The 19,728-nt window shown below is 37.9% G+C and overlaps 2 protein-coding genes and 1 long non-coding RNA gene across 3 annotated transcripts; 2 read left to right on the forward strand and 1 right to left on the reverse strand.

Annotated features, from left to right (window-relative positions):
* Positions 1 to 1,309: 1,309 nt before the first annotated feature.
* LOC113716286 (putative multidrug resistance protein) lies at positions 1,310 to 6,427 on the reverse strand. Its single transcript, XM_027240569.2, has 7 exons — positions 6,097 to 6,427; positions 5,879 to 5,933; positions 5,407 to 5,591; positions 4,809 to 5,266; positions 4,050 to 4,590; positions 2,012 to 3,969; positions 1,310 to 1,910 (listed from the first exon to the last, which is right to left on the reverse strand). Exons 1-7 carry the CDS (start codon positions 6,289 to 6,291, stop codon positions 1,532 to 1,534), a joined length of 3,771 nt encoding a protein of 1,256 aa, XP_027096370.2. The 5' UTR covers positions 6,292 to 6,427; the 3' UTR covers positions 1,310 to 1,531.
* A 1,257-nt stretch (positions 6,428 to 7,684) lies between these two features.
* LOC113715370 (uncharacterized) lies at positions 7,685 to 8,979 on the forward strand. The gene is made up of 2 exons (XR_003453952.2): positions 7,685 to 7,913; positions 8,574 to 8,979. It is a non-coding gene; the product is annotated as an uncharacterized lncRNA (long non-coding RNA).
* A 2,008-nt stretch (positions 8,980 to 10,987) lies between these two features.
* On the forward strand, positions 10,988 to 12,837 carry LOC113715369 (vignain-like). The gene is made up of 4 exons (XM_027239552.2): positions 10,988 to 11,548; positions 11,677 to 11,909; positions 12,022 to 12,162; positions 12,374 to 12,837. The coding sequence occupies exons 1-4, from the start codon at positions 11,107 to 11,109 to the stop codon at positions 12,635 to 12,637; spliced, it is 1,080 nt and encodes a 359-aa protein (XP_027095353.1). The 5' UTR covers positions 10,988 to 11,106; the 3' UTR covers positions 12,638 to 12,837.
* The last annotated feature ends 6,891 nt before the right edge of the window (positions 12,838 to 19,728 follow it).

Genomic DNA, 19,728 nt, shown 5'->3' on the forward strand with positions numbered 1-19,728 from the left:
CCAAGAAAGAATCAAGATTCATAAAATTGTGCTCATCCATCAAAATGATTTGGTATCAAAAGGCATCTCTTTCCTTTCGTAATTAATGTCAATTTGGTCTATAATATTTTCCAAAAAAAAAAATTTTGGTCTATAGGACCATGCTATTTGCCTATATAAAAAAAAAAAAAGTAAAGTGTGTTTGGATTGTCGTCTTGGGTCTGGCTCTAATTCTCTATTCATTTGATTGGGAAATTGGGCAGAGTGCTTTTGATTCCTTGTCGTTTGGTTTATCTGGATTTAGTAAAGCCTTCAAAGTTTTTTCTTTTCTTTGCTTTGCTTGTTTTTTCTTGGGAGCAAATTTTGACCAAAAGTCAGATGCGGCATGGATGGAACTCAATATGGTTTGGGGCTTGGGACGACCAAATCCAAAGCCTGCTTTGCTTTGCTTTAAATTGTCCACTTAAAGCATTTTAAATTAGTTCTTAGTGTGTGAAATGGAACTAACCTTCTTGTCATTGGACTAATTAATTATGTGCCACTTTTCGTCTGTTCGAAAGTTTAACCTTTGTTTTCAAGTGAAATGGGGCACATCAAAGCTGATCAAAGCAGAGTCCGTCTTATGTATATATATATATAATAAAAAAAACACACACACAAATTAAAGCCAACGCCCTGGTGAATAAGTAAAAACAAAAGGTGGCATATGCAAACATCAATCGTCCACGGCAAGAATAAGCATAATCTCACCATCACCAGATATTTAGCAGATCTTAACACAAATTGATTATGGAGTTCATATTTGTTGACAGGTGACTTCTAATTTGCTTTTTTTTTTTTTTTTTTAAAAAAAAAGCAACTTGTTGTTTGTGTGTTCATTATTGACTATGATTGCATTTCACATAGTAATAAAATGCAAGAAATTAAGGAAAAACTGGAGAGAAAGGCTATTGTCTAGTTTTAACTGCTCGTGATTGCAACAGCTACGACATCAAATTGACACATTTGTTGGATAAATCCCCAAAAATGTCGAAGTCATTTTCTTTTCTTTTCTTTTTTTCCTTTTGTTGGTGGAGACAGTGCAAGTTTTTTTTTTTTTTTTTTTTTTTTGGTGGGGTGGGTAAAGGGCTGTTGTTTAATACTGTATTAGCCTTGAATTAAAAAGAAAAAATGATCTTTTTTGTTTTCTGTTCTTTTTTGGCTTTCTGAGAATTCGTTTGAGAACCCAGATTAAAATAAATACTGACAACAATCAACAGTGTAAAAGGCCTACACTCTCTAGCTTGATGGCTGGATAATGACCAACATGAAAGTTTGCAAGTGGTAACGGTGAAAAAAAAGTAAGCAGCAGCAGCAGTAGTATTTCATAACCACAAGATGGCCTCCGGGTAATCAGATTTATTTTAGTAGTACATAACATTATTATTGGTACTGTCTGAGATGTTTTGTTTTGAAACATATAGTAGTAACTTGAAATCCAAGAGAAAATCTTGGACGATGTTAATGTAAATTCCGAGACAGTAGCAGGTCTTGTGCATGATCTTCCCCAGGATCACTGCCTGTAAGGAGATTGGCCCTGTTGTAACTTGATCAGGGAATGATAAGCCCCCCGGTGTCCAACAGCAAGTAAATCAAAATGTGATCCTTGCTCCACCACTTCTCCATTCTTTATCACAGCTATGAAATCCGACTTCTGTATTGTGGATAGCCGATGGGCTACGATTACACAGGTTCTACCAACCATCATTTTCTCCAATGCTTCTTGGACTAAACTCTCTGACACACTGTCCAGTGCACTGCTTGCCTCATCCAGGAGCAGGATTGCTGGATTTTTCAGAATTGCTCGAGCCAGTGCTATCCTCTGCTTTTGTCCTCCCGACACCTGAACCCCTCTTTCTCCACAGTATGTCTCGTACCCATCTTTCATAGAGCTGCATTGCGAAAAACGTCTTTCATTCAATGAATCGCTGTTGAAGATGTTTTAATAACTAATTTCCACCTTTATAAATAGTGGGGGTGAGTTCTTTAGTACCTGACAAATTCATCAGCATTAGCCAGCATTGCAGCTCTCCTGATCTCAGCTTCCGTTGCATCCTCCTTGCCATAAACAATGTTTTCGCGGATGGTTGCAGCAAATAAGGTGGGTTCCTGACTCACTAGTGCAATGTGTGATCTCAGGCTTCGTAAGTGATAAGTTTTGATATCACGATCATCTATTAGCACCGATCCTTTTATTGGATCGTAGAATCTTTCTATTAGCCCAATGATCGTGGATTTGCCTGAACCACTTTGTCCAACTAGTGCTACCGTCTTTCCAGGTTCAATTTTGAGGCACAGGTTTTGAAAAATCATTTGCTCAGGTCTGGATGGGTAGGAGAAGGAAACATGTTTTAGCTCTATTTTGCCATTCAGTGTTCCTCCGGCCTTGACCCCTTGAGGATCTTCTGGCTCAATCTCACTTTTTCTGTCTAAAATTGCAAAGACACGTCTGATTGCATTGCCACCCCTTGCTATATCTGAAGTCATGCTTCCGGCATCTGCAATACTCTTACCTGTGCTCATTAAGATGAAGAATGCTTGAAATAGATGCTTTGAGGTGACCAGGCCTTGGTTCATAAGCCTGCCTCCATACCAATATGTCATGGCCATGGTAGCTACAGATAAAAATTGGGAGATGAATAAGGCTACAGCAGAAACCCACGATTGTTTTATGTTCTCTTTTCTGGGGCCTTTTAGTGTGGCTATAAATAGGCTCAGAATTCTATCTTGAGAAGAGAAGGCTGTGATGGTCTTGTGGTTGACCACAGCCTCACTCGCAAGTTGGCTTCCTTCATTTTGTGCTTTCTGACCACTTTCAGACATATTTTTCATCAAAACACTCCTTGAATAGAAGCTTGCAATAATTAAGGGCTGCATTGCTATCATCACTAATGCAACTCTCCAAGTGAGGATCAATCCGAGGGCAAAGGCAAGTGAAGCCCCTGCAAAAACCTGAACCAGTAATGCTATCCGATCCCCAACAAGGGATCTAACCATGTTGGCCTCAGTGGCTAGCCGTGCACAAATTGCTGCACTAGTGTTCTCATCTTGATCAAACCAACCAATTTCAAATGTAAGCATAGCTCGGAGGATTTCCTCTCGCACCCTTTTTATTACGCGTTCTCCCATAATTGCAAAATTATAATGTTGAAGTAAATTCGCGAAGAAAGTGACAATGCCAAGGATCAGAAATATGATGCAGTAAAATCTGGTCTCCGACTTTAATCTTGACCTGTCGTCCAGAAAGTACACTGAAACAATTGACCCCAAGCAATAGGCATGAATGGGATGAACTGCACCAAATCCTGCAGCTCCTATGCAGCCAAGCAAAGCTCTTTTCCACTCTGGAGTATTCAGTTTAAACAATCGCCACTGCAGAGGACTAGGATAAGCAGGATAATCACCACCCTCATTATCACTTGCATTGTAGGAGTACATTTGAATTGAGGGCGTCGGACTCGTTGGTAATGCTGGACTGAAAGGAGAGGCGGGGCTGTTTTGCCTGCTTGATCTTGCAGTGTAAGGAGATTTGGGAGTCAAGGCATAAGTAGCTCTTCTATTGTTCCATCTCTCTGTTGCACGATAAGGGCTGCTGATATTTTCATCTGATTTTATTGACTGCTGCATTTGCACCATTTTGAAGTAAACCCCACCTTCTTCGTGGTCATTTTGCATTAGTTCTGCATGTGAACCTGATTCAACAACTCTGCCTGATTGGAGAACCACTATCTTATCAGCTTTACGAATTGTGGCAAGTCGATGAGCAATAATGATTGTTGTCCTTCCTAATGAAGCTTCGTCAAGGGCCTCCTGAACTATTCTTTCAGACTCTGCATCTAAAGCACTGGTTGCTTCATCAAGCAACAGGATTTTCGGATCTTTCAGTAAAGCCCTTGCAATAGCGATTCTTTGCTTTTGCCCTCCAGAAAGCAGGACCCCAGACTGCCCAACCTGAAAAAATATCCCCAACTAGAGCTCTTAACTAAAAACTAACAAGAGGCATTAATAAGAAGTACGAGAATATGGCTTACTTGAGTTTCATATCCATTTGGCAATTTGGAAATGAAGTCATGAGCATTTGCTGCCTTAGAAGCATTTATCACCATTTCCATTGCAGCTCCCTCCTTTCCAAACAGGATGTTTTCTTTAATTGATGTTGCAAACAGAATTGGCTCCTGATTCACTAATCCTATCTGAGATCTCAACCAATTTAGCTGAAGTCTCTTTATTTTGTATCCATCTAGTAAAATATCTCCTTTGATTGGGTCATAAAATCTTTCAAGCAAAGATATGATTGTGGATTTTCCAGAACCACTGCCTCCTACAAGGCCAACAGTTTTGCCTGCTTTTACTTTGAAGCTTAATCCCCGAAGAACAGGGGTGTTTGGCCTAGATGGATATCGAAAATCAACCTCTTTAAACTCAATATGTCCTTTTACATAAGCGACAACTTTGCCTCTAACATTTTGAGTGTCTATCTCAGGAATACGGTCAATCATATTGAAAATTCGTGCAGCTGCCGCAGTTCCTTCTGAGATGAATGATAGATTAGGAAGAGCACCCATACAGCCGCTGGAACCACAAGGTGGACTCCATTACATACGTAAAACTCGTAGCATAGAATATAAGTACCCCTATAGTTAGTTAGTTTTGCATTTCACACTTCTAATTCCCTTAAAAAGTGCCCTTGCAAATGTTTATGTGCATTCTTATGTACGTGCCTTTCTCAAGTTTTCGTTTCTTTACACAATAGATGAAATGAAATAATATTGTATGGGAATAGGACTTACAGGCCAGCGAGGGTAACACAGCAAATTGCCATGAAAACACGCGGACCGCTTTCTCCTTTGTTGATAACAAGAATACTCCCTACCCATGCAAGAAATGACCATGAAGCAAACATTGTTCCGATGCTTCCTATCATCAAACCCTTGATGATACCTAGCTTGATTCCGAGCTTCGTACTTTCCTGAAGCGCTTGCCTGAACCTATCAAGTGTATGGTGTTCCCCCACATAGGAATAAACAGTTCGGATGGATGACATTGCCTGTTCTGCAATATTACCTGCAATCGCATAAGCATCCTTGATTTTCATCTGGAGGTCCATAAGTACCTTCCCAAATTCCACAGATGGAAGGACAAATCCAATAATAAATGGGATAGAAGCCAGTGTGAGTCGCCATGAAAGAAGGAAGCCAATTAAGGAGCCAGCTATGAACTCTGAAAAGCGAGCCAAGCAGTTTGGTATCTGCAGCAGAATAGGGGGAAAAAGGATTTCATTAGTATTGTTGATCAGGTGAGTAACATATGAATCAGAAAGCCTGGAGTTAATCAGAAAACTAACTGTGACATGTTGGAACTGAGAAGTACTTTAAAGTTGAAACGCACCTTTTCAGCGATGACATCTTGTATTGAAAGGGCATCAGTAGATATGGATGAGATAACCTGAAAGGTGGTGGATGAAGCATCTTGGTTGTCAAAGAAACCAACTTCTTGCCTGAGGACTGATTTCAAGAACTCTGTGCGAATTGTAGATGTCTGTCTCTCTGCAGTTCTTGTCCAACAAAAACCTTCTGTAAAATGGAAGCCAAGGGCAAGTCAATGATAATAAAAAACTATTACAACTACCAGTACTGACTACTGAAGTTACAAACTCCACTAAACCCCTTCACCAGTAAAGGTTTATGTCTCGTAGATCATTGAGTTGAAAGCTATTAATATTCTTTAATTTTCTCCGCGATGAGAAATTTGACATTATGCTTTTGAAGTTTATTTCAAAAGAGAAACAGCAATCTCAAAGCAGCCAAACCCTGCCCTCCCATACATGTGAAAGAGATCTTTAGGCAATTGTATGACATACCAATAAAAGCTGCAATTCCAACTCCAATACCAACGTAGAGCAGCCTGAGCGAAAACTGTACATCACATAGTCACTCAGCTACTAGTTTGACTTTATGTAATAGTAGAAAAGTTGTTGTTGAAGTAATGATTCGGATTATTATTGAACAAATGCATGTTATTCTGAGATTTTTCCCAATAAGCCATGTAAATGTACCAACATTTAGAAAAGATGGATACCTTGTCCACGACTTTATTGGAGAAGGAAACATCACCACCTCCATACTCACTGATCAGCCCGCTAAGAACCCACAAGACAAGTGGAGTCATTATCCCATCTCCTATGCTTCCAAGTGCACCAAAGAACATAAGTAACCTGTCCAGGCGATCAGCATACCGGAAAAGACCGCCACCACCTCCTCCTTTGCTTCCCATTTCACTAGAAGCATATGCACAGCGAAAGGCTGACAGAATGCTGTATTTACCTGCTAATGAGGACTTGGATTCTAGATATACATTTGTCGCACACCAAAATTAGAGCCCGTTGATGGAGTCAGCATCATTTGCTTCGATCCTCATGTTAAATACAACTAGTATTAAAGCAACACTAGATGAGATTAGATGGCCGGCAATCATTGTGGGGATCCTTGGCAACATTGTAATATGTTGGTTTGAATAGCTCCAAGCCTCCAACAATTAAGTCCGGCTTTCAGCTTTTCTTTGTTTTATTGAGTGTTGGGAATGTTGGGAACATATCATACTTTAAGATATTCTATTCTCGTAGTTCTTTGTCCTCCTTTCTAAGAGGCTATAATTTCTGAAATGTGACCTTCTTTTATTTCGTGCGACTCTTGAATGACTATCCTTTTCTTTTCTTTTTTTTTTTTTTTTTTTTTGAATTACAATATGGTGTATAATTACAGGGAAAATGCTAAGATCAGTTATTTCCTGGTATGATTGGAAGCATTTTGGCCTAGCCAATTCTGAAGAAGTTAATAGATTGACAGTGGCTGACTTTAGACTTGGTTCTCATGCACAAGGGGCACAAACGGTTGCAGGGTTGTATTTATTTTTCACTGCACGTAACTTCCATTGCACACGATGTAACTTACTTTACACACGACGTAATTTTACAACACTTTTTTGTGAGTCCACACATGGCGTGAAAATCGAGTTACATGCTGTAATTTGAGCCGCACAAATTTTTGAGACCACATCGTGACCGTGAACCTTCAGGAACGGTCCGTTCCTGCCCCATTTCCTGGTTCTCCTATTACTGATCAAGAAAATCTACCTGTGGATTTGACAATCCTTAAAATAGTAGTGTTGGCTTGCCATGTTATTATTAGCTTATGAACTCATTTTATTTTCTAGTCAAATTTCAAATGCCTTTACCTATACAAAAGCATGAAACTCCATGAAAAAACCAACAGCTTAATCGACGACTATTCATCCTTCCGCTGAGAAAAAGTTTCATATAAACATGTAAAATGTGTATTATGGGAGGGCGAAAAAAAAGTCAATAAAGAGAACTTGTAAATCATACCTTGCATATATAATTGCATCATTATGCTTCTTTTGCAGTAATAGAATTTCAGGATATGTTCTACGGAGATATTCTTTTCTTTTTTTCCAATTGCTGAAAAAAAAAAAAAAAAAAAGAGACATTTTTTTCTTTTTTATTTATTTTTTTGGGTCAAATTTTGTAACCTTATATTTGATCCGAGTAAATTAGTGATTTTGCTTCGGTTAGTTAATGGCATCTGTAACGACGTCGTTTCCCACCCCAGGCTCAGCATATGGTATGGTATACATGGGTCTGAAACTCACCCGGACCCTGAAACCATTTTTATTTGGAGGGCTGAAGAATCAAGAAAATCCCCTATTTCCTGCCAGAAGAAATTCAGCAGAGTCTAAAATTGGAAGTCTTAATTATCTCGGGTAAGAAGAAGATGGTAAGAGTAGCGTCGTTCTTCGGGATGGCATTCGGGGCCTTCATCTTCTGGCAAACTATGGACAAAGTCCACGTCTGGATTGCCCTCCACCAAGACGAAAAGGTATTACTAATTTTGCTTGCTAATCTCCAATTTTTTTCACTTTTCAACGGCAAATTTCTGGGTTTTCTTGCTTCCTTTTGGGGTATTACTGCCTCCCGGTTTTCCCATCCATAGCTGAAGAAAGAAAGAATCGTGAGTTTGAAATCCTTAAATATTTCTACTTTTTTCAGTACATTGATCTCGGAATCCTCATTTCGTAGTCGATCTGCTATTATTCACAAAGTTTTTGGAGAACCATTTGAATATTTTTTATCTCTAGTTTTTGAGATTTTAGCGGCTTAGTGTTTAAGTTGTTATCTATCTAATTGGGTTTATGTTGGGGGAAAAATTGCTTGCTGTAGCTAATGTGCACCTCCAGAATTGGGATTTCGTCGATAAATATTGGAATTATGGGGAAAAGTTGGTTATTAGTGTTATTGTGAGTTAATTTTCAATTGGGTACAAGTTTTGGCCCTGAACATTACGATTCAAAGCTCCATTCAGATGGATTCTTGCTAGTAATTGTGCTTGTTAATTTTATGGTGCTGGTTCCTTAAGTTCTAGGAATGTTGAGTTTTGGAAACTGATCATTAACATGCATTTTCTGGTTGTTTTAGCATCACTTTGTAGTTTGCTATTCTTTGAAATTTCTCTTTCTGAAAAGTTGTCTGCTTCATGCAGCAAGAGAGGATGGCAAAGGAAGCTGAGATCAAGAAGATGAGAGAGGAGCTGTTGCGACAGAACAGAGAAAGGGGTGATACTCTTCTCTGATGTCCTCAGTAGTTTGATTTTGGAGGCATCAGATTAAATGCCAAATTGATTCCCTGCTGTACCTTTCCTTTTCCTGGTTCAGCTTCAGATCATCCAGTTTACCTTTTGCAGATTGATCATAAACTGAGGACTTTTCTGTTAAATTGTTTACTAGAATCAGCCATGAAGTCTGCTTTGCTTCTCTCTCAACAATTGGCTGTGTATGTTGTTTTTTTTGTTTTTCTGGAAGTTTGATTGCAGTTACTCTGAATCCTTGATGCTTTAGCATTTTCCATGTTGAATAAGTTGTTCATAGTGGTATTCACTTGTTGAGCTCTATAGCCGGGTTCATCTCTTACTGCATGCATCGGTTTTTTCCTTTGTGTTCAGCTTTGTACAGCGATTTGGAAGTGATGTCATTTGAGTTACCGAAGAACTTGGTTTTGCATTGATGCTAATAGGTTATGAGAGTTGTTAATGATGATCATATCTAACTGCTCTAGTTTACAAGTGTAAACTTGAGAAGTTTGCCTCAAGAGACTAAAGAGTGAAAAAAGAAACTTGTGTATTAGATAAGCAGCCTACCGTTGCATTGTGATCAGTGTTAATGAGGCCCTTGAGACTAACAAGATAGTTAGAAGTTTGAGTGTAGCTTCTAGTGAGTTGTTGTCTTTCTGCAATTCTTGTTGTTGTGCTTGGTCAGAGTCAGATGCTTCCTGTGCCTTCTTGGGATGTTTTTGTTAGCTTATAAAACAGGCGGATGTGCATGCTGATGACTTTTCTCCATCAATGTAGAGAAAACCATGTAGCTGCATATGCATTGTCAACATTCAACTTTGTTCACATAAATCATGTCGAACTAACCACCATGAATGATTTTGTGAGTGATTATTTTGGAAATGTTGCTGAACCTGCTGTATTGAAGATGAAGAAAAAAAAAGTTCATTGCATTTGAAAAAGTCAGCATAGTATAGGAGTACTCTAAGAATCGAGCATAGTAAGTTCATATGAAGTGCATCTAGCTTGAGAGCAATGTCAAAGTTTGTAGAACTGTAAATTTTTGGAGTTCCGGCGTAGCAAAGAGTGAAGCGGATTACCTTAACTTTTAGAGTGGCATTAAGGATTAAGATTTTATTTTGTATGGAGTCGTTTAAGTTTTAGAAGTTTCAATTTCATCTATTGAGCATGGTCAAATAAGAGAGTAAGATTCCTACACCCCGCACCAAACCCCCCCAAGAGAGAGAGAGAGAGCAGTTAGATATTACAACTTGGGAAGCTGTCTCCATTGATGATTGAACTTGTCATGGCAAATGCTTTTCGTAGCTGTAAGTTTGTAGCCGGCCCTGGTATACTAGTTTGACTTCTCACTGGAAATTGTAGGATGGTGTTCTTCTCAATAGCATGTTAGCAGATGCTACTGGGTTCTGGTGTTCCTTCCTTTACCAAATAGAAGTTGAGCATATTTCACGCCAAGCATACCAGAAAAAGGAAAAAAAAATGGTTAAAAGAGATGGATTAAGCTAAATATGGTCCCCTTGATACACTTTCCATTCTGACGCGTAGCAGTAACAGAGGGTTCAATTGCAGATGGAGGCTCAAAAAATATAAACATTTTTGAAAGTTCTAAATATGCAAAAATGAAGCATCAATTCCTTTCCGTTTGTCTCGAGAAATCTTGCTGTATAATCTAGTTTCGAGTTTTCTTCAAGACGCAGCACTTCCCTTACAGCCCATATCGGATAACTGGGATAATCCGAGGTATTCTGCAGAAATCCATGGCAATTTTGATAAACGAAGGGAGATGCGGATTCAGGTATTATATATTAGCTAACATACTCTAAATATTAACTGACTATACGTCAAGAACACGCAAAGTTTCCATCATTCATTTCCACATCCAACATGGTTGGACAGGTGTGAAAGGCGAAAAGTTATTACCATCTGCAACGAAGGAAGGGGGCGGACCTAATCTATCCAACTCGAGCAATCGGTTTAAAAGTTTCAACACTTAGTACAAAAAGAGGAGGGAAAGAGTTCTGACTTATGATCACTTTATCCCATACCCGCAAAGAAATCGTGTCCTAGAGCCTCCTCTGATATGAGCTTCTTCGTCCCTTTCTGCTAACAAACTAGCTAGAAACGCGACTAGCACACATAAACGAAGTATACCACCCACTGTAAAGGGTACAAAACCCCCCATCTAATAATAGCAGAATAAGCTTTGAAAAGTAGCAGCCTTTCTCCTTAATTTCTGATAAAGATTACGTCAAGAAAGTCTCGGCCATGACACAGTTTTCGTGTTATGCAAAGAGAACCTAGAAAGCGGCTATATAAACCGAACATAGTTGCACACTAGCCAAAATCAAGCGGTCTCTTACATCTTAAATCCTGATTTTTATAGATTCGCCTTTCGTGAAGTTCAATCTTCAGTCGCTCACTAACATTTGGTAGACATACTTCGATTATGAAAATGGGGAAGGCTTTCCTTTTTGCTGTTGTATTGGCTGTGATCTTAGTGGCGGCTATGAGCATGGAGATCACAGAAAGAGATTTGGCTTCTGAGGAAAGCTTGTGGGACTTGTACGAAAGATGGAGGAGCCATCATACTGTTTCTCGAGACCTTTCTGAGAAACGAAAGCGCTTTAATGTTTTCAAGGCAAATGTCCATCACATTCACAAGGTGAACCAGAAGGACAAGCCTTACAAGCTGAAACTCAACAGTTTCGCTGATATGACCAACCACGAGTTCAGGGAATTCTACAGTTCTAAGGTGAAACATTACCGGATGCTCCACGGCAGTCGTGCTAATACTGGATTTATGCATGGGAAGACTGAAAGTTTGCCAGCCTCCGTTGATTGGAGAAAGCAAGGAGCCGTGACTGGCGTCAAGAATCAAGGCAAATGTGGTAAGTATTCTTTTCTAGGTGCAATTAGGCCTTGGAAAAATATCATCTTGTTTTATGATGTTTGAATGTGATTGGAACACTCTTTTTTTTTTTTTTTTGTGGTTGATTTATTCGTCACACTTACACAGGTAGCTGTTGGGCATTTTCAACTGTGGTTGGAGTCGAGGGAATCAACAAAATCAAAACAGGCCAATTAGTTTCTCTGTCCGAGCAAGAACTTGTTGACTGTGAAACGGACAATGAAGGATGCAACGGAGGACTCATGGAAAATGCATACGAGTTTATTAAGAAAAGTGGGGGAATAACAACTGAGAGGCTATATCCCTACAAGGCAAGAGATGGCAGCTGTGATTCATCAAAGGTTGAATTTTTCGTGATACTTTTAGCGTCATGAAGAATAAACTTCTGATACTATGTTATTAAATTAATACACTCATCTTTGCTGTGCCCTTTTGATGAATGAACTTTGACAGATGAATGCCCCTGCTGTGACTATTGATGGGCATGAAATGGTACCCGCAAACGATGAGAATGCCTTGATGAAAGCTGTTGCTAACCAGCCTGTATCAGTAGCTATAGATGCGTCTGGCTCTGACATGCAATTTTATTCAGAGGTACCGTTTATGCAAGGCAACAGCACAACATATACTTTCCCTTATTTGGTTTCCTTAGAAGCTGTTAGTTAGTGGTGCTGCTATGAACACTAAAATAGTAACAGGAACGGTCAAAACATTGGCCTAAGCTACTAACTAACAGACTAGGCCATTTCAGCTTGTAGCAGTTGAGAGCCTATTGATGAACAATGGGATCTGCAATTAATTGCAGGGTGTATACACTGGAGACTCGTGTGGCAATGAGCTTGATCATGGCGTGGCGGTCGTCGGCTATGGAACTGCTCTTGACGGTACTAAATACTGGATAGTGAAGAACTCATGGGGAACAGGATGGGGAGAACAGGGCTATATCAGGATGCAACGTGGTGTTGATGCTGCTGAAGGCGGAGTTTGTGGGATAGCAATGGAGGCCTCCTATCCACTTAAATTGTCCTCCCACAATCCAAAACCATCCCCACCTAAGGACGACCTCTAGATTGATCCTCTTATATATATACATATATATATATATATATATATATTTCAGTAGATTCATTGAATTTTAGTTACAGACTACGCGCTTCTGAAGACTTAGATCATCTCTAGGCATAGATTTATGTAATCCTGCTCCTGTGATGGTTTGAATAAATAATAAGTAGTACTAATAATGGTGGTGTTTGCTGCTCTTGATTCCAATGATCAAGTCTTTGCAATTTATCACTCCAACTAGCAGGATTTTATGGGCTGCCGACCGCATGGCGTCTGCTCGCTACTGCCTTGTGCGTAGCAATTACTAGTTGGGCCTCAAAATTGAATTGAGAAGGCCCTAATAAAAGAGATTAATCTCTTGGGCCATTATCTTTTAGTTGACATTTTTATTTTTTTTTCCCGTACTCGACATTACTCAGTTTTACATTCCACGGAGTTTAAGATATCCATACCAAAAAAAAAAAAAAAGGAACAGAGGACCTGCAGTTGAAACCCACAAAAAAATTATTAAAAAATGAAGACCGCATCTGTTGTCTTGTTCAAAGTTGAACCTTCAGGATGAAAGTGGGCTCAGTAATAGGAGTTGGCTGAAGACAACATTACGAGCCTAGATGTTTAATTTAGAGAACATTAAGATTCTTCGCCTTAGAAACCCAAAACCAAGGCCCAGTCTGCTGCACGTTACAAAGCCCCGGAAGAACCCATCCAGCGGATAACATCAAAGGATGAAACAAGACAAGAAGCCATACAAAGCATGAGTGCCCCTAGGGATGGGGCACCCGCCCCGCGGGGGACTCACGGGGCGGGGGTTGGGGCGGGGGCGGGGGGGAATTTTTTCTCCCCGCTTAGAAACGGCCCCGCCCCGCCACCCGCAAAACAAAAATAAATATATATATATATATATAAATGACTATATATTATATGTAAGTTAATTAGTTATAAACTTATGATAATGATATTATTAGTTAGATGTATTATATAATGTATATTAGTTTATGTAATATAATTGATATTATCAATTATATGAATAATTATACATGTCTACTGATAGAATTTATTAATTAGTTATACTAAATTTACTAATACATTTATACTAAATTTCTAATTACACTTAATAGAATAACACTTTTTTCTCAAAAAAAAACACAAACACAATGATGAATTAGTGATTGCATTTGTACAAAAAGTGAAAATTTGACTATTTTAGTTATATTTATTTCATCATATTGGATTGTATTCAAATAATTTATGTTTGATTGTTTTTATGAGTTTCAATTATAAAATTACAATGAATAATAATTTGGTGATGTGTTGATATTTTAGTACTTGATTATTTATTAAAATTTAATTATAATAAAATTTTATTAACCCCGCGGGGGAAGCGGGACAAGGCGGGGCGGGGGCCGTCCCCCGCCCCAACCCCGCTCCGTTGCCATCCCTAAGTGCCCCAAAGCAAGCCTTTAATAAGATTATTATCTTTTTAGCACTTCCAATAAGCAAGCAAACAAATAAAACAATGAGTATTTAGGATTAAATTTGTATTTTTAGTACTTCTAATAAACAAACATACAATACATATTTAAGATTAATTTTATATACACTATCAGTAACATATACATATACACGAGTCCAAACGAGGTAAATGCGTTAAAAAAGGACAAATTTTAGTTGACGTAACTGCTATGGTTGGTGGCAACCTTATTTTGGGAAAAAAAAAAACATATGAGTAAATTTTATATACACTATCAGTGTATATACTGTTATGATTGAATGGATGACACGAGTAAATTTTGAATTTTAAAATTTAACATATGTAACAGATGTATAATAATGATAGTGTATATAAGATTAATTCAAAACATATTAATAATAGCTCGCATGCCATGAGAAGGTTACAAAGGATAAATATTTAATACTACAATGACTAACATTTTATATGCATGTCTGCCATAGCGTGGTGTGTACACTACGAGTTTAACTACTAGTAAAATGGTTATTACCACAAATTAATGAAAGATTACTTAGTAGTAGGGGTAGATGAGTCCGGATAAGGATTAGAGAGCGTTGAGGGCGGGGAACCGGTGGCCAACCGTGTGGTCTTGATCAACTCAAAAAGGGCGGGCACGCACGCCTTGGATTTAGGCAGCCAGAAAAAGGCGAGAGTTTTATTTGTGCAAGTACAACGCAAGTTTAATGGTGGTGGACACTCTGTTCCTCTCTCTCCCCCTTTTGCCTCTGCTAAAATCTCTTTGACCCATGCCGGTTTTTACCCTGTTCCGGTCAAAACCCCACTAGCCAGCAAAAAGCTTCTCACTGCATTGCATAATATAATATATGTACAATAACAAGACAAATTCCCCATAATCCCATAGTACATATACCAGTAGTAAAAAAATCTAAAGACGCATCAATTATTATTATTATTATTAGATTTTAAAAAGATTAAAACAAAAAAAAAAACAACGTCCTCGAAGTTTTCAACGCCCCACTTGGGAAAAGACAAAAGAATCCAGTTCTTGTAAAAGTTGACCATGATGGGCTTTACAGAAAAGGGTCGGGGTTTACACTTTTCAGGTGACTGTAACAAAGTGGGTGGGACTACACCACTGTTTTTAATTGACTTGTAATCCCACTTATTTGTCGGGTTTTTTGGTGCTTTAACCCCCGATTTATGGTCCTTTTTTGTTGCCTTTCTTCTATTTTTATAAGGGACATCATCTTTTTATTCTGTTTGTTTTGCGGCTCTGGCCCCAAAACAAACAACCAGAACAATTATAGTAGTGTTTTTTCTTTCATTGATGGAGCTAACCTCATTTACCAACCTCTGCAGCGAGCACTTAAAAGAGTCTGCTCTCCTTCCCGGATTCAAGATCCAACACTAGTAGTATAACTATGAGATCATTAGTGAATAATCGTCATATATATATATATATAGTAATTAATGCCAACTCCTCCCAAGGGTTGGTTTATAGTAAGAAAACCGCAACCACCAGCGAAGTACATCTCTAGACAATAATCAAGTCAAATCATAATAATATGATGCCACCACTCTCTTCATAATTCCTCGCTCGATCAGTGAAGAGTTTTGCATTCAATAAAATGAACAGGAGGAGGATGTTCCAGCTGAAGTAGTTATGAGTACCAACGTAGCCTGCTGTTTCGAAACAGGAAATTAGGTGGATGCGTCTAGATAGGCGTTTACTTGCATTGCATGTCATTATGAATAAGCTTTCTTACATTCCTGCAATGTTCAGTCAATAGTGATAGGCACTGCCCTCACTTTCTCCAAGTAATAGTTGTAGTTCAGCAGCAGCCTTGTTTTAAGGAGGAGAAGTTGGTTGGGGGCTTGGGGAAGAGAGAAAAATGACAGGAAATTAACGTAGGAAGCTGCATGCAGAAAGAAGAAGGGGGCGTGATCTTTTTCTTGTAGGAAAAGAATACATTTGGTAGTAGTGGCTGCAGCAACCAAATGGGCATATCGCCGTCAAAGTGTCTAGTCGATAAATGGCAAAGAAGTGTTAACAGGGGAGGCCATGATGATGATGATGATGCTTCGTGACCCTCATTTTGTTCTGTGCGGCTGAGGCTCGCTGCTCAATCTCTAACTCCAAATCTACAAGCAAAGCCCAAAATTCTCATCATTATCTGTAGCTAGCAGCTATTCCAATTTCTGAATTCCCACTATGATAACACTGTACCCCCTCCAAGTTTGGAAATCTGTCTTGTGCGCCAGAAATGAGCAGGCAATGTCGTCGCCTACGTTTTCAAGCGCTAGTGTTTTGAGAATTCACGGATTACTTTTCTGAAAACCTTGACGTTGATGAGACCAACCATGTTGGAAAAAGTTGAACTATACAATGAAAAAGAAAAAGGAAAACAATAATAAAACTTGTTCTTGAGGATACGAAAGTAGCGGTGGACAAAGGGCAGAAGTAATTATAGGTCCGTCCAAACGATTCGCGAATAAAATCTAAAAAGTACGAGTTGTGCCTTAAAGATAGATACACGGGGCGTGAATTGGACATATTATTGGATGAAACTCGTGTATTTCTTTTTTAAAAAATAAAAAAATAGCTTGTTTGAATTGCTAGTTTATACAGAAAATTTTTAAAAATATTTTCAATTATTTTTCTATCTCATATATATATATATATATATATCATTATGTTTTCTAAAAAATCTTGAAAATTTTTCAATCCAAATTGACTACGGAAAAAAATCAATTCGTGGTCCCAAACAAATTGGACCTTCTAACTAACGGCCTAAACAATCGCCTCTAAAGGTCTTTAGAAACTCCCATTGTATGCAGCAATTAGTAGAACTTGCTCCATTATAGATAGAACGGTCAATTGTGTCGAGTCAACCCGAAATTAGCCCATTTGGGCAGATAAAAACTTACCGATCCTAAACCTTAATTGGACCGGGTAGATCTTGAGCCACACTAGACTCATACTCTATTCAAGTTTGGCACGCGTATTAGTATAATTATATATATATATATACACTTCGTCCGTACCATTTTATATGTTATGATTTCTATTTTAATTTGTCCCAAAATACTTGTTATGATTTAAAATAGAAATAAATGGAATCCAACATTTCTATTATATCCTTAATACAAGTCCCAAACAAAAAGCGTTTAAGTCATATTCTCTTAATAAATCACGTTACAAAAGTATTTTTTGTTTTTAGGTAGTTGTGCCGTTTTTTAAATTCCAAACTCAACTCACAAAATTTTAAAGCTTAATCGAAGGACAATAATAGAAAGACATTTTTTTTTATTAGCTTATGCATCTTAGTCAAAATTTATTTTTCTTAAACTGTTTACAAAGTTGATCATAACATATAAAATAGGATAGAAGGAGTCCAATAATATGTACAATTTATAATTATACATATTACACCATAAATGTTAATAATTTATATATAAATTATAAAATGATCATCAAGAATGCTAAATGCCAGCCGGACAAGAAGTAACATAAGGCATTGTTTGGATTGTCATTTTTCTTCAAAAAGTTTTTTTATAAATATATTTTTTAATCACCTATTGATCTCGAATATATCAAATTGCTACAGTATATTTATTTTTATAAAAAAGCTTCAAAACTAGTAGTAATCCAAACCGGCCTAAAGTTTTTTGGTTTTTTTTTTTTTTTTGGGGGGTCTTAATTTGAATAAGCTCAATTTATCCGGGTCCATTACGAGACGGATCAAAAGAAAAGCGCTGAATTTTTGACGGACATCGGGGGTCCACGTGTCAAAGCCCCAGAACATCAGCAGATAAGTAAAAAGGACAAAGGGTACAGGATGACAGGGAAAGAGGAGCTGCAGGCTAGAGAAGCAACGGGAGGGAAGGGAGGAGCATTCAAAGTAAATTAAATTAAATTAAATTAAAATGGGTTTCGCGATCGGGACCGGAAGTGCCTTGCTGTGCTGTTGGCATGCGACTGTTAAGGTCGTCAGTGAAAGCTGTTTCCTCGCTTGGGACAGTCTCGAGTGGGTCAATGTCGTAATTGTACATGAGGCTTCAATGCCGTAACTTTTTTTAATCTATCATTGTATTATCTTTTCATTTTCATATTTTAAGTATTTTTGCTTATATTTTTTAGATAATTTCGCGAATCTTTAAATTTTCAAGCATTGCAAACTAACAACTAATGAAATAAGGGATACACGCATCAAGAGATTTGTTAATTAAGAACCCATTTGAATTGTTAACTTTTAGAATTTTTATAAATAATATGTTGTAACAATTTGATGTATATAAGATAAAAAAATATTTAAATTTCTATTTTTTGAAATTTTGATAAAAATATATGATAATAGTTTAATTTGATATATATAAAATAAAAAAAAATAACTATAAAATAAGTTCATAAAAAAGGTTTAAAATTTTTTTTTAAAAAAAAAATGATAATCCAGACATGGCAAACTTCGGGGATTTTTTTTGGTAAGCCACCTCAGCATTATCTAATCCTAGGCGAGTTTCACAAACGTGAATAACCGAGCCTTCCCAATGAATCACTTCTCCATATGCAGAACATCCATTGACCCACCGGACATTCATTTGCATTTGCTTGCTTTTATACTATACTATATAACCCTCCCTCTGAAGATGTCTGTCTGAACCCTAGCTAGCATGCTGCTGCTGGCTGGCTGGCTGGCCGGCCTGGGCTTCTCTCTTTTCTTTCTTTCTTGCTTTTCCTCTGCCCTTCTGAATATTTTCCAGGAAAGAACGCTACATGCTGCATAACTTTCAGGTGCTACGTTATAGGCCTTTCATTTTGGAAGAGTTTATCTGTCCCTCCCTTTTTTTTAAAAAAAGAAAAATGCTTTATTTGATGAGACCATTAATAACCAACTGGGACTTACGAGTCAAGTGTACTGCGATAAAATTCGCGGGTATTGCCTGAAATAGTAGTGCACAACGAAGAATCAGACGTTCAGCACATCAACGGTAATATTCAGGACATGAATGGAAAATGGAATCTTAGTACAGGCGTATGAGAGGGGCACGACGAAGCTATCGTTGACAATAGTGAATGAAAGATGCAAAGGAAAAAGAGAAGGATGCAAGAGATCGATCGCTTGAAACAAGGAAAGATAAAGATGAAGAGTGGGAGCGATTGGATGGGATTACTGGTCCAATCCTTGCAATGGAAGAAGAATTTGATGGGCTTGAGTGGCGCTAGTATATCAGTAGCGCCGCCCATGGAAAAGATTAAAAAGAAAAGCTTCTGTGCATTTATTAACTAACGAGCGTCTTAGAGCACCCGTTAGCTAATTAAAACTCGTAGCGTGATGCTGTCGTTGCGCATTTACAAGATGGTTGAAAGATTGAGATTGAGAACACCTATTCTTTGACATGTCTGCTTCAATTTTCTAGTAGGTTATTTATGACTAATAGTTGACTGATTCTTACTTATTAAAGCTAAAAGTTATACTATTAGAATAGAATGAGATCGACTACTTGGAAGCATTTCTTGGAGGTGGTTTTGGGAACGACCCTCTAGTCTTTAACTTTTGTTTATAATATCGTTGCATTTAAACAGCTTAAATAAATAAAGCACGCGTTGAACAAACTTTATTTACTAA

The sequence above is a fragment of the Coffea arabica genome, chromosome 11c (assembly GCF_036785885.1).
Source record: "Coffea arabica cultivar ET-39 chromosome 11c, Coffea Arabica ET-39 HiFi, whole genome shotgun sequence".
In the NCBI taxonomy this organism is placed as follows: domain Eukaryota; kingdom Viridiplantae; phylum Streptophyta; class Magnoliopsida; order Gentianales; family Rubiaceae; genus Coffea; species Coffea arabica.

Coding starts and splice junctions, on each gene's coding strand:
- LOC113716286 (XM_027240569.2), bottom strand. CDS start 6,291: ATGGGAAGCAAAGGAGGAGGTGGTGGCGGTCTTTTCCGGTATGCTGAT. Junction 3,970..4,049: donor CAAATGGATATGAAACTCAA/GTAAGCCATATT, acceptor ATATTTTTTCAG/GTTGGGCAGTCTGGGGTCCT. Junction 1,911..2,011: donor AATGCTGATGAATTTGTCAG/GTACTAAAGAAC, acceptor TTCGCAATGCAG/CTCTATGAAAGATGGGTACG.
- LOC113715369 (XM_027239552.2), top strand. CDS start 11,107: ATGAAAATGGGGAAGGCTTTCCTTTTTGCTGTTGTATTGGCTGTGATC. Junction 11,910..12,021: donor GCAGCTGTGATTCATCAAAG/GTTGAATTTTTC, acceptor GAACTTTGACAG/ATGAATGCCCCTGCTGTGAC. Junction 12,163..12,373: donor ACATGCAATTTTATTCAGAG/GTACCGTTTATG, acceptor AATTAATTGCAG/GGTGTATACACTGGAGACTC.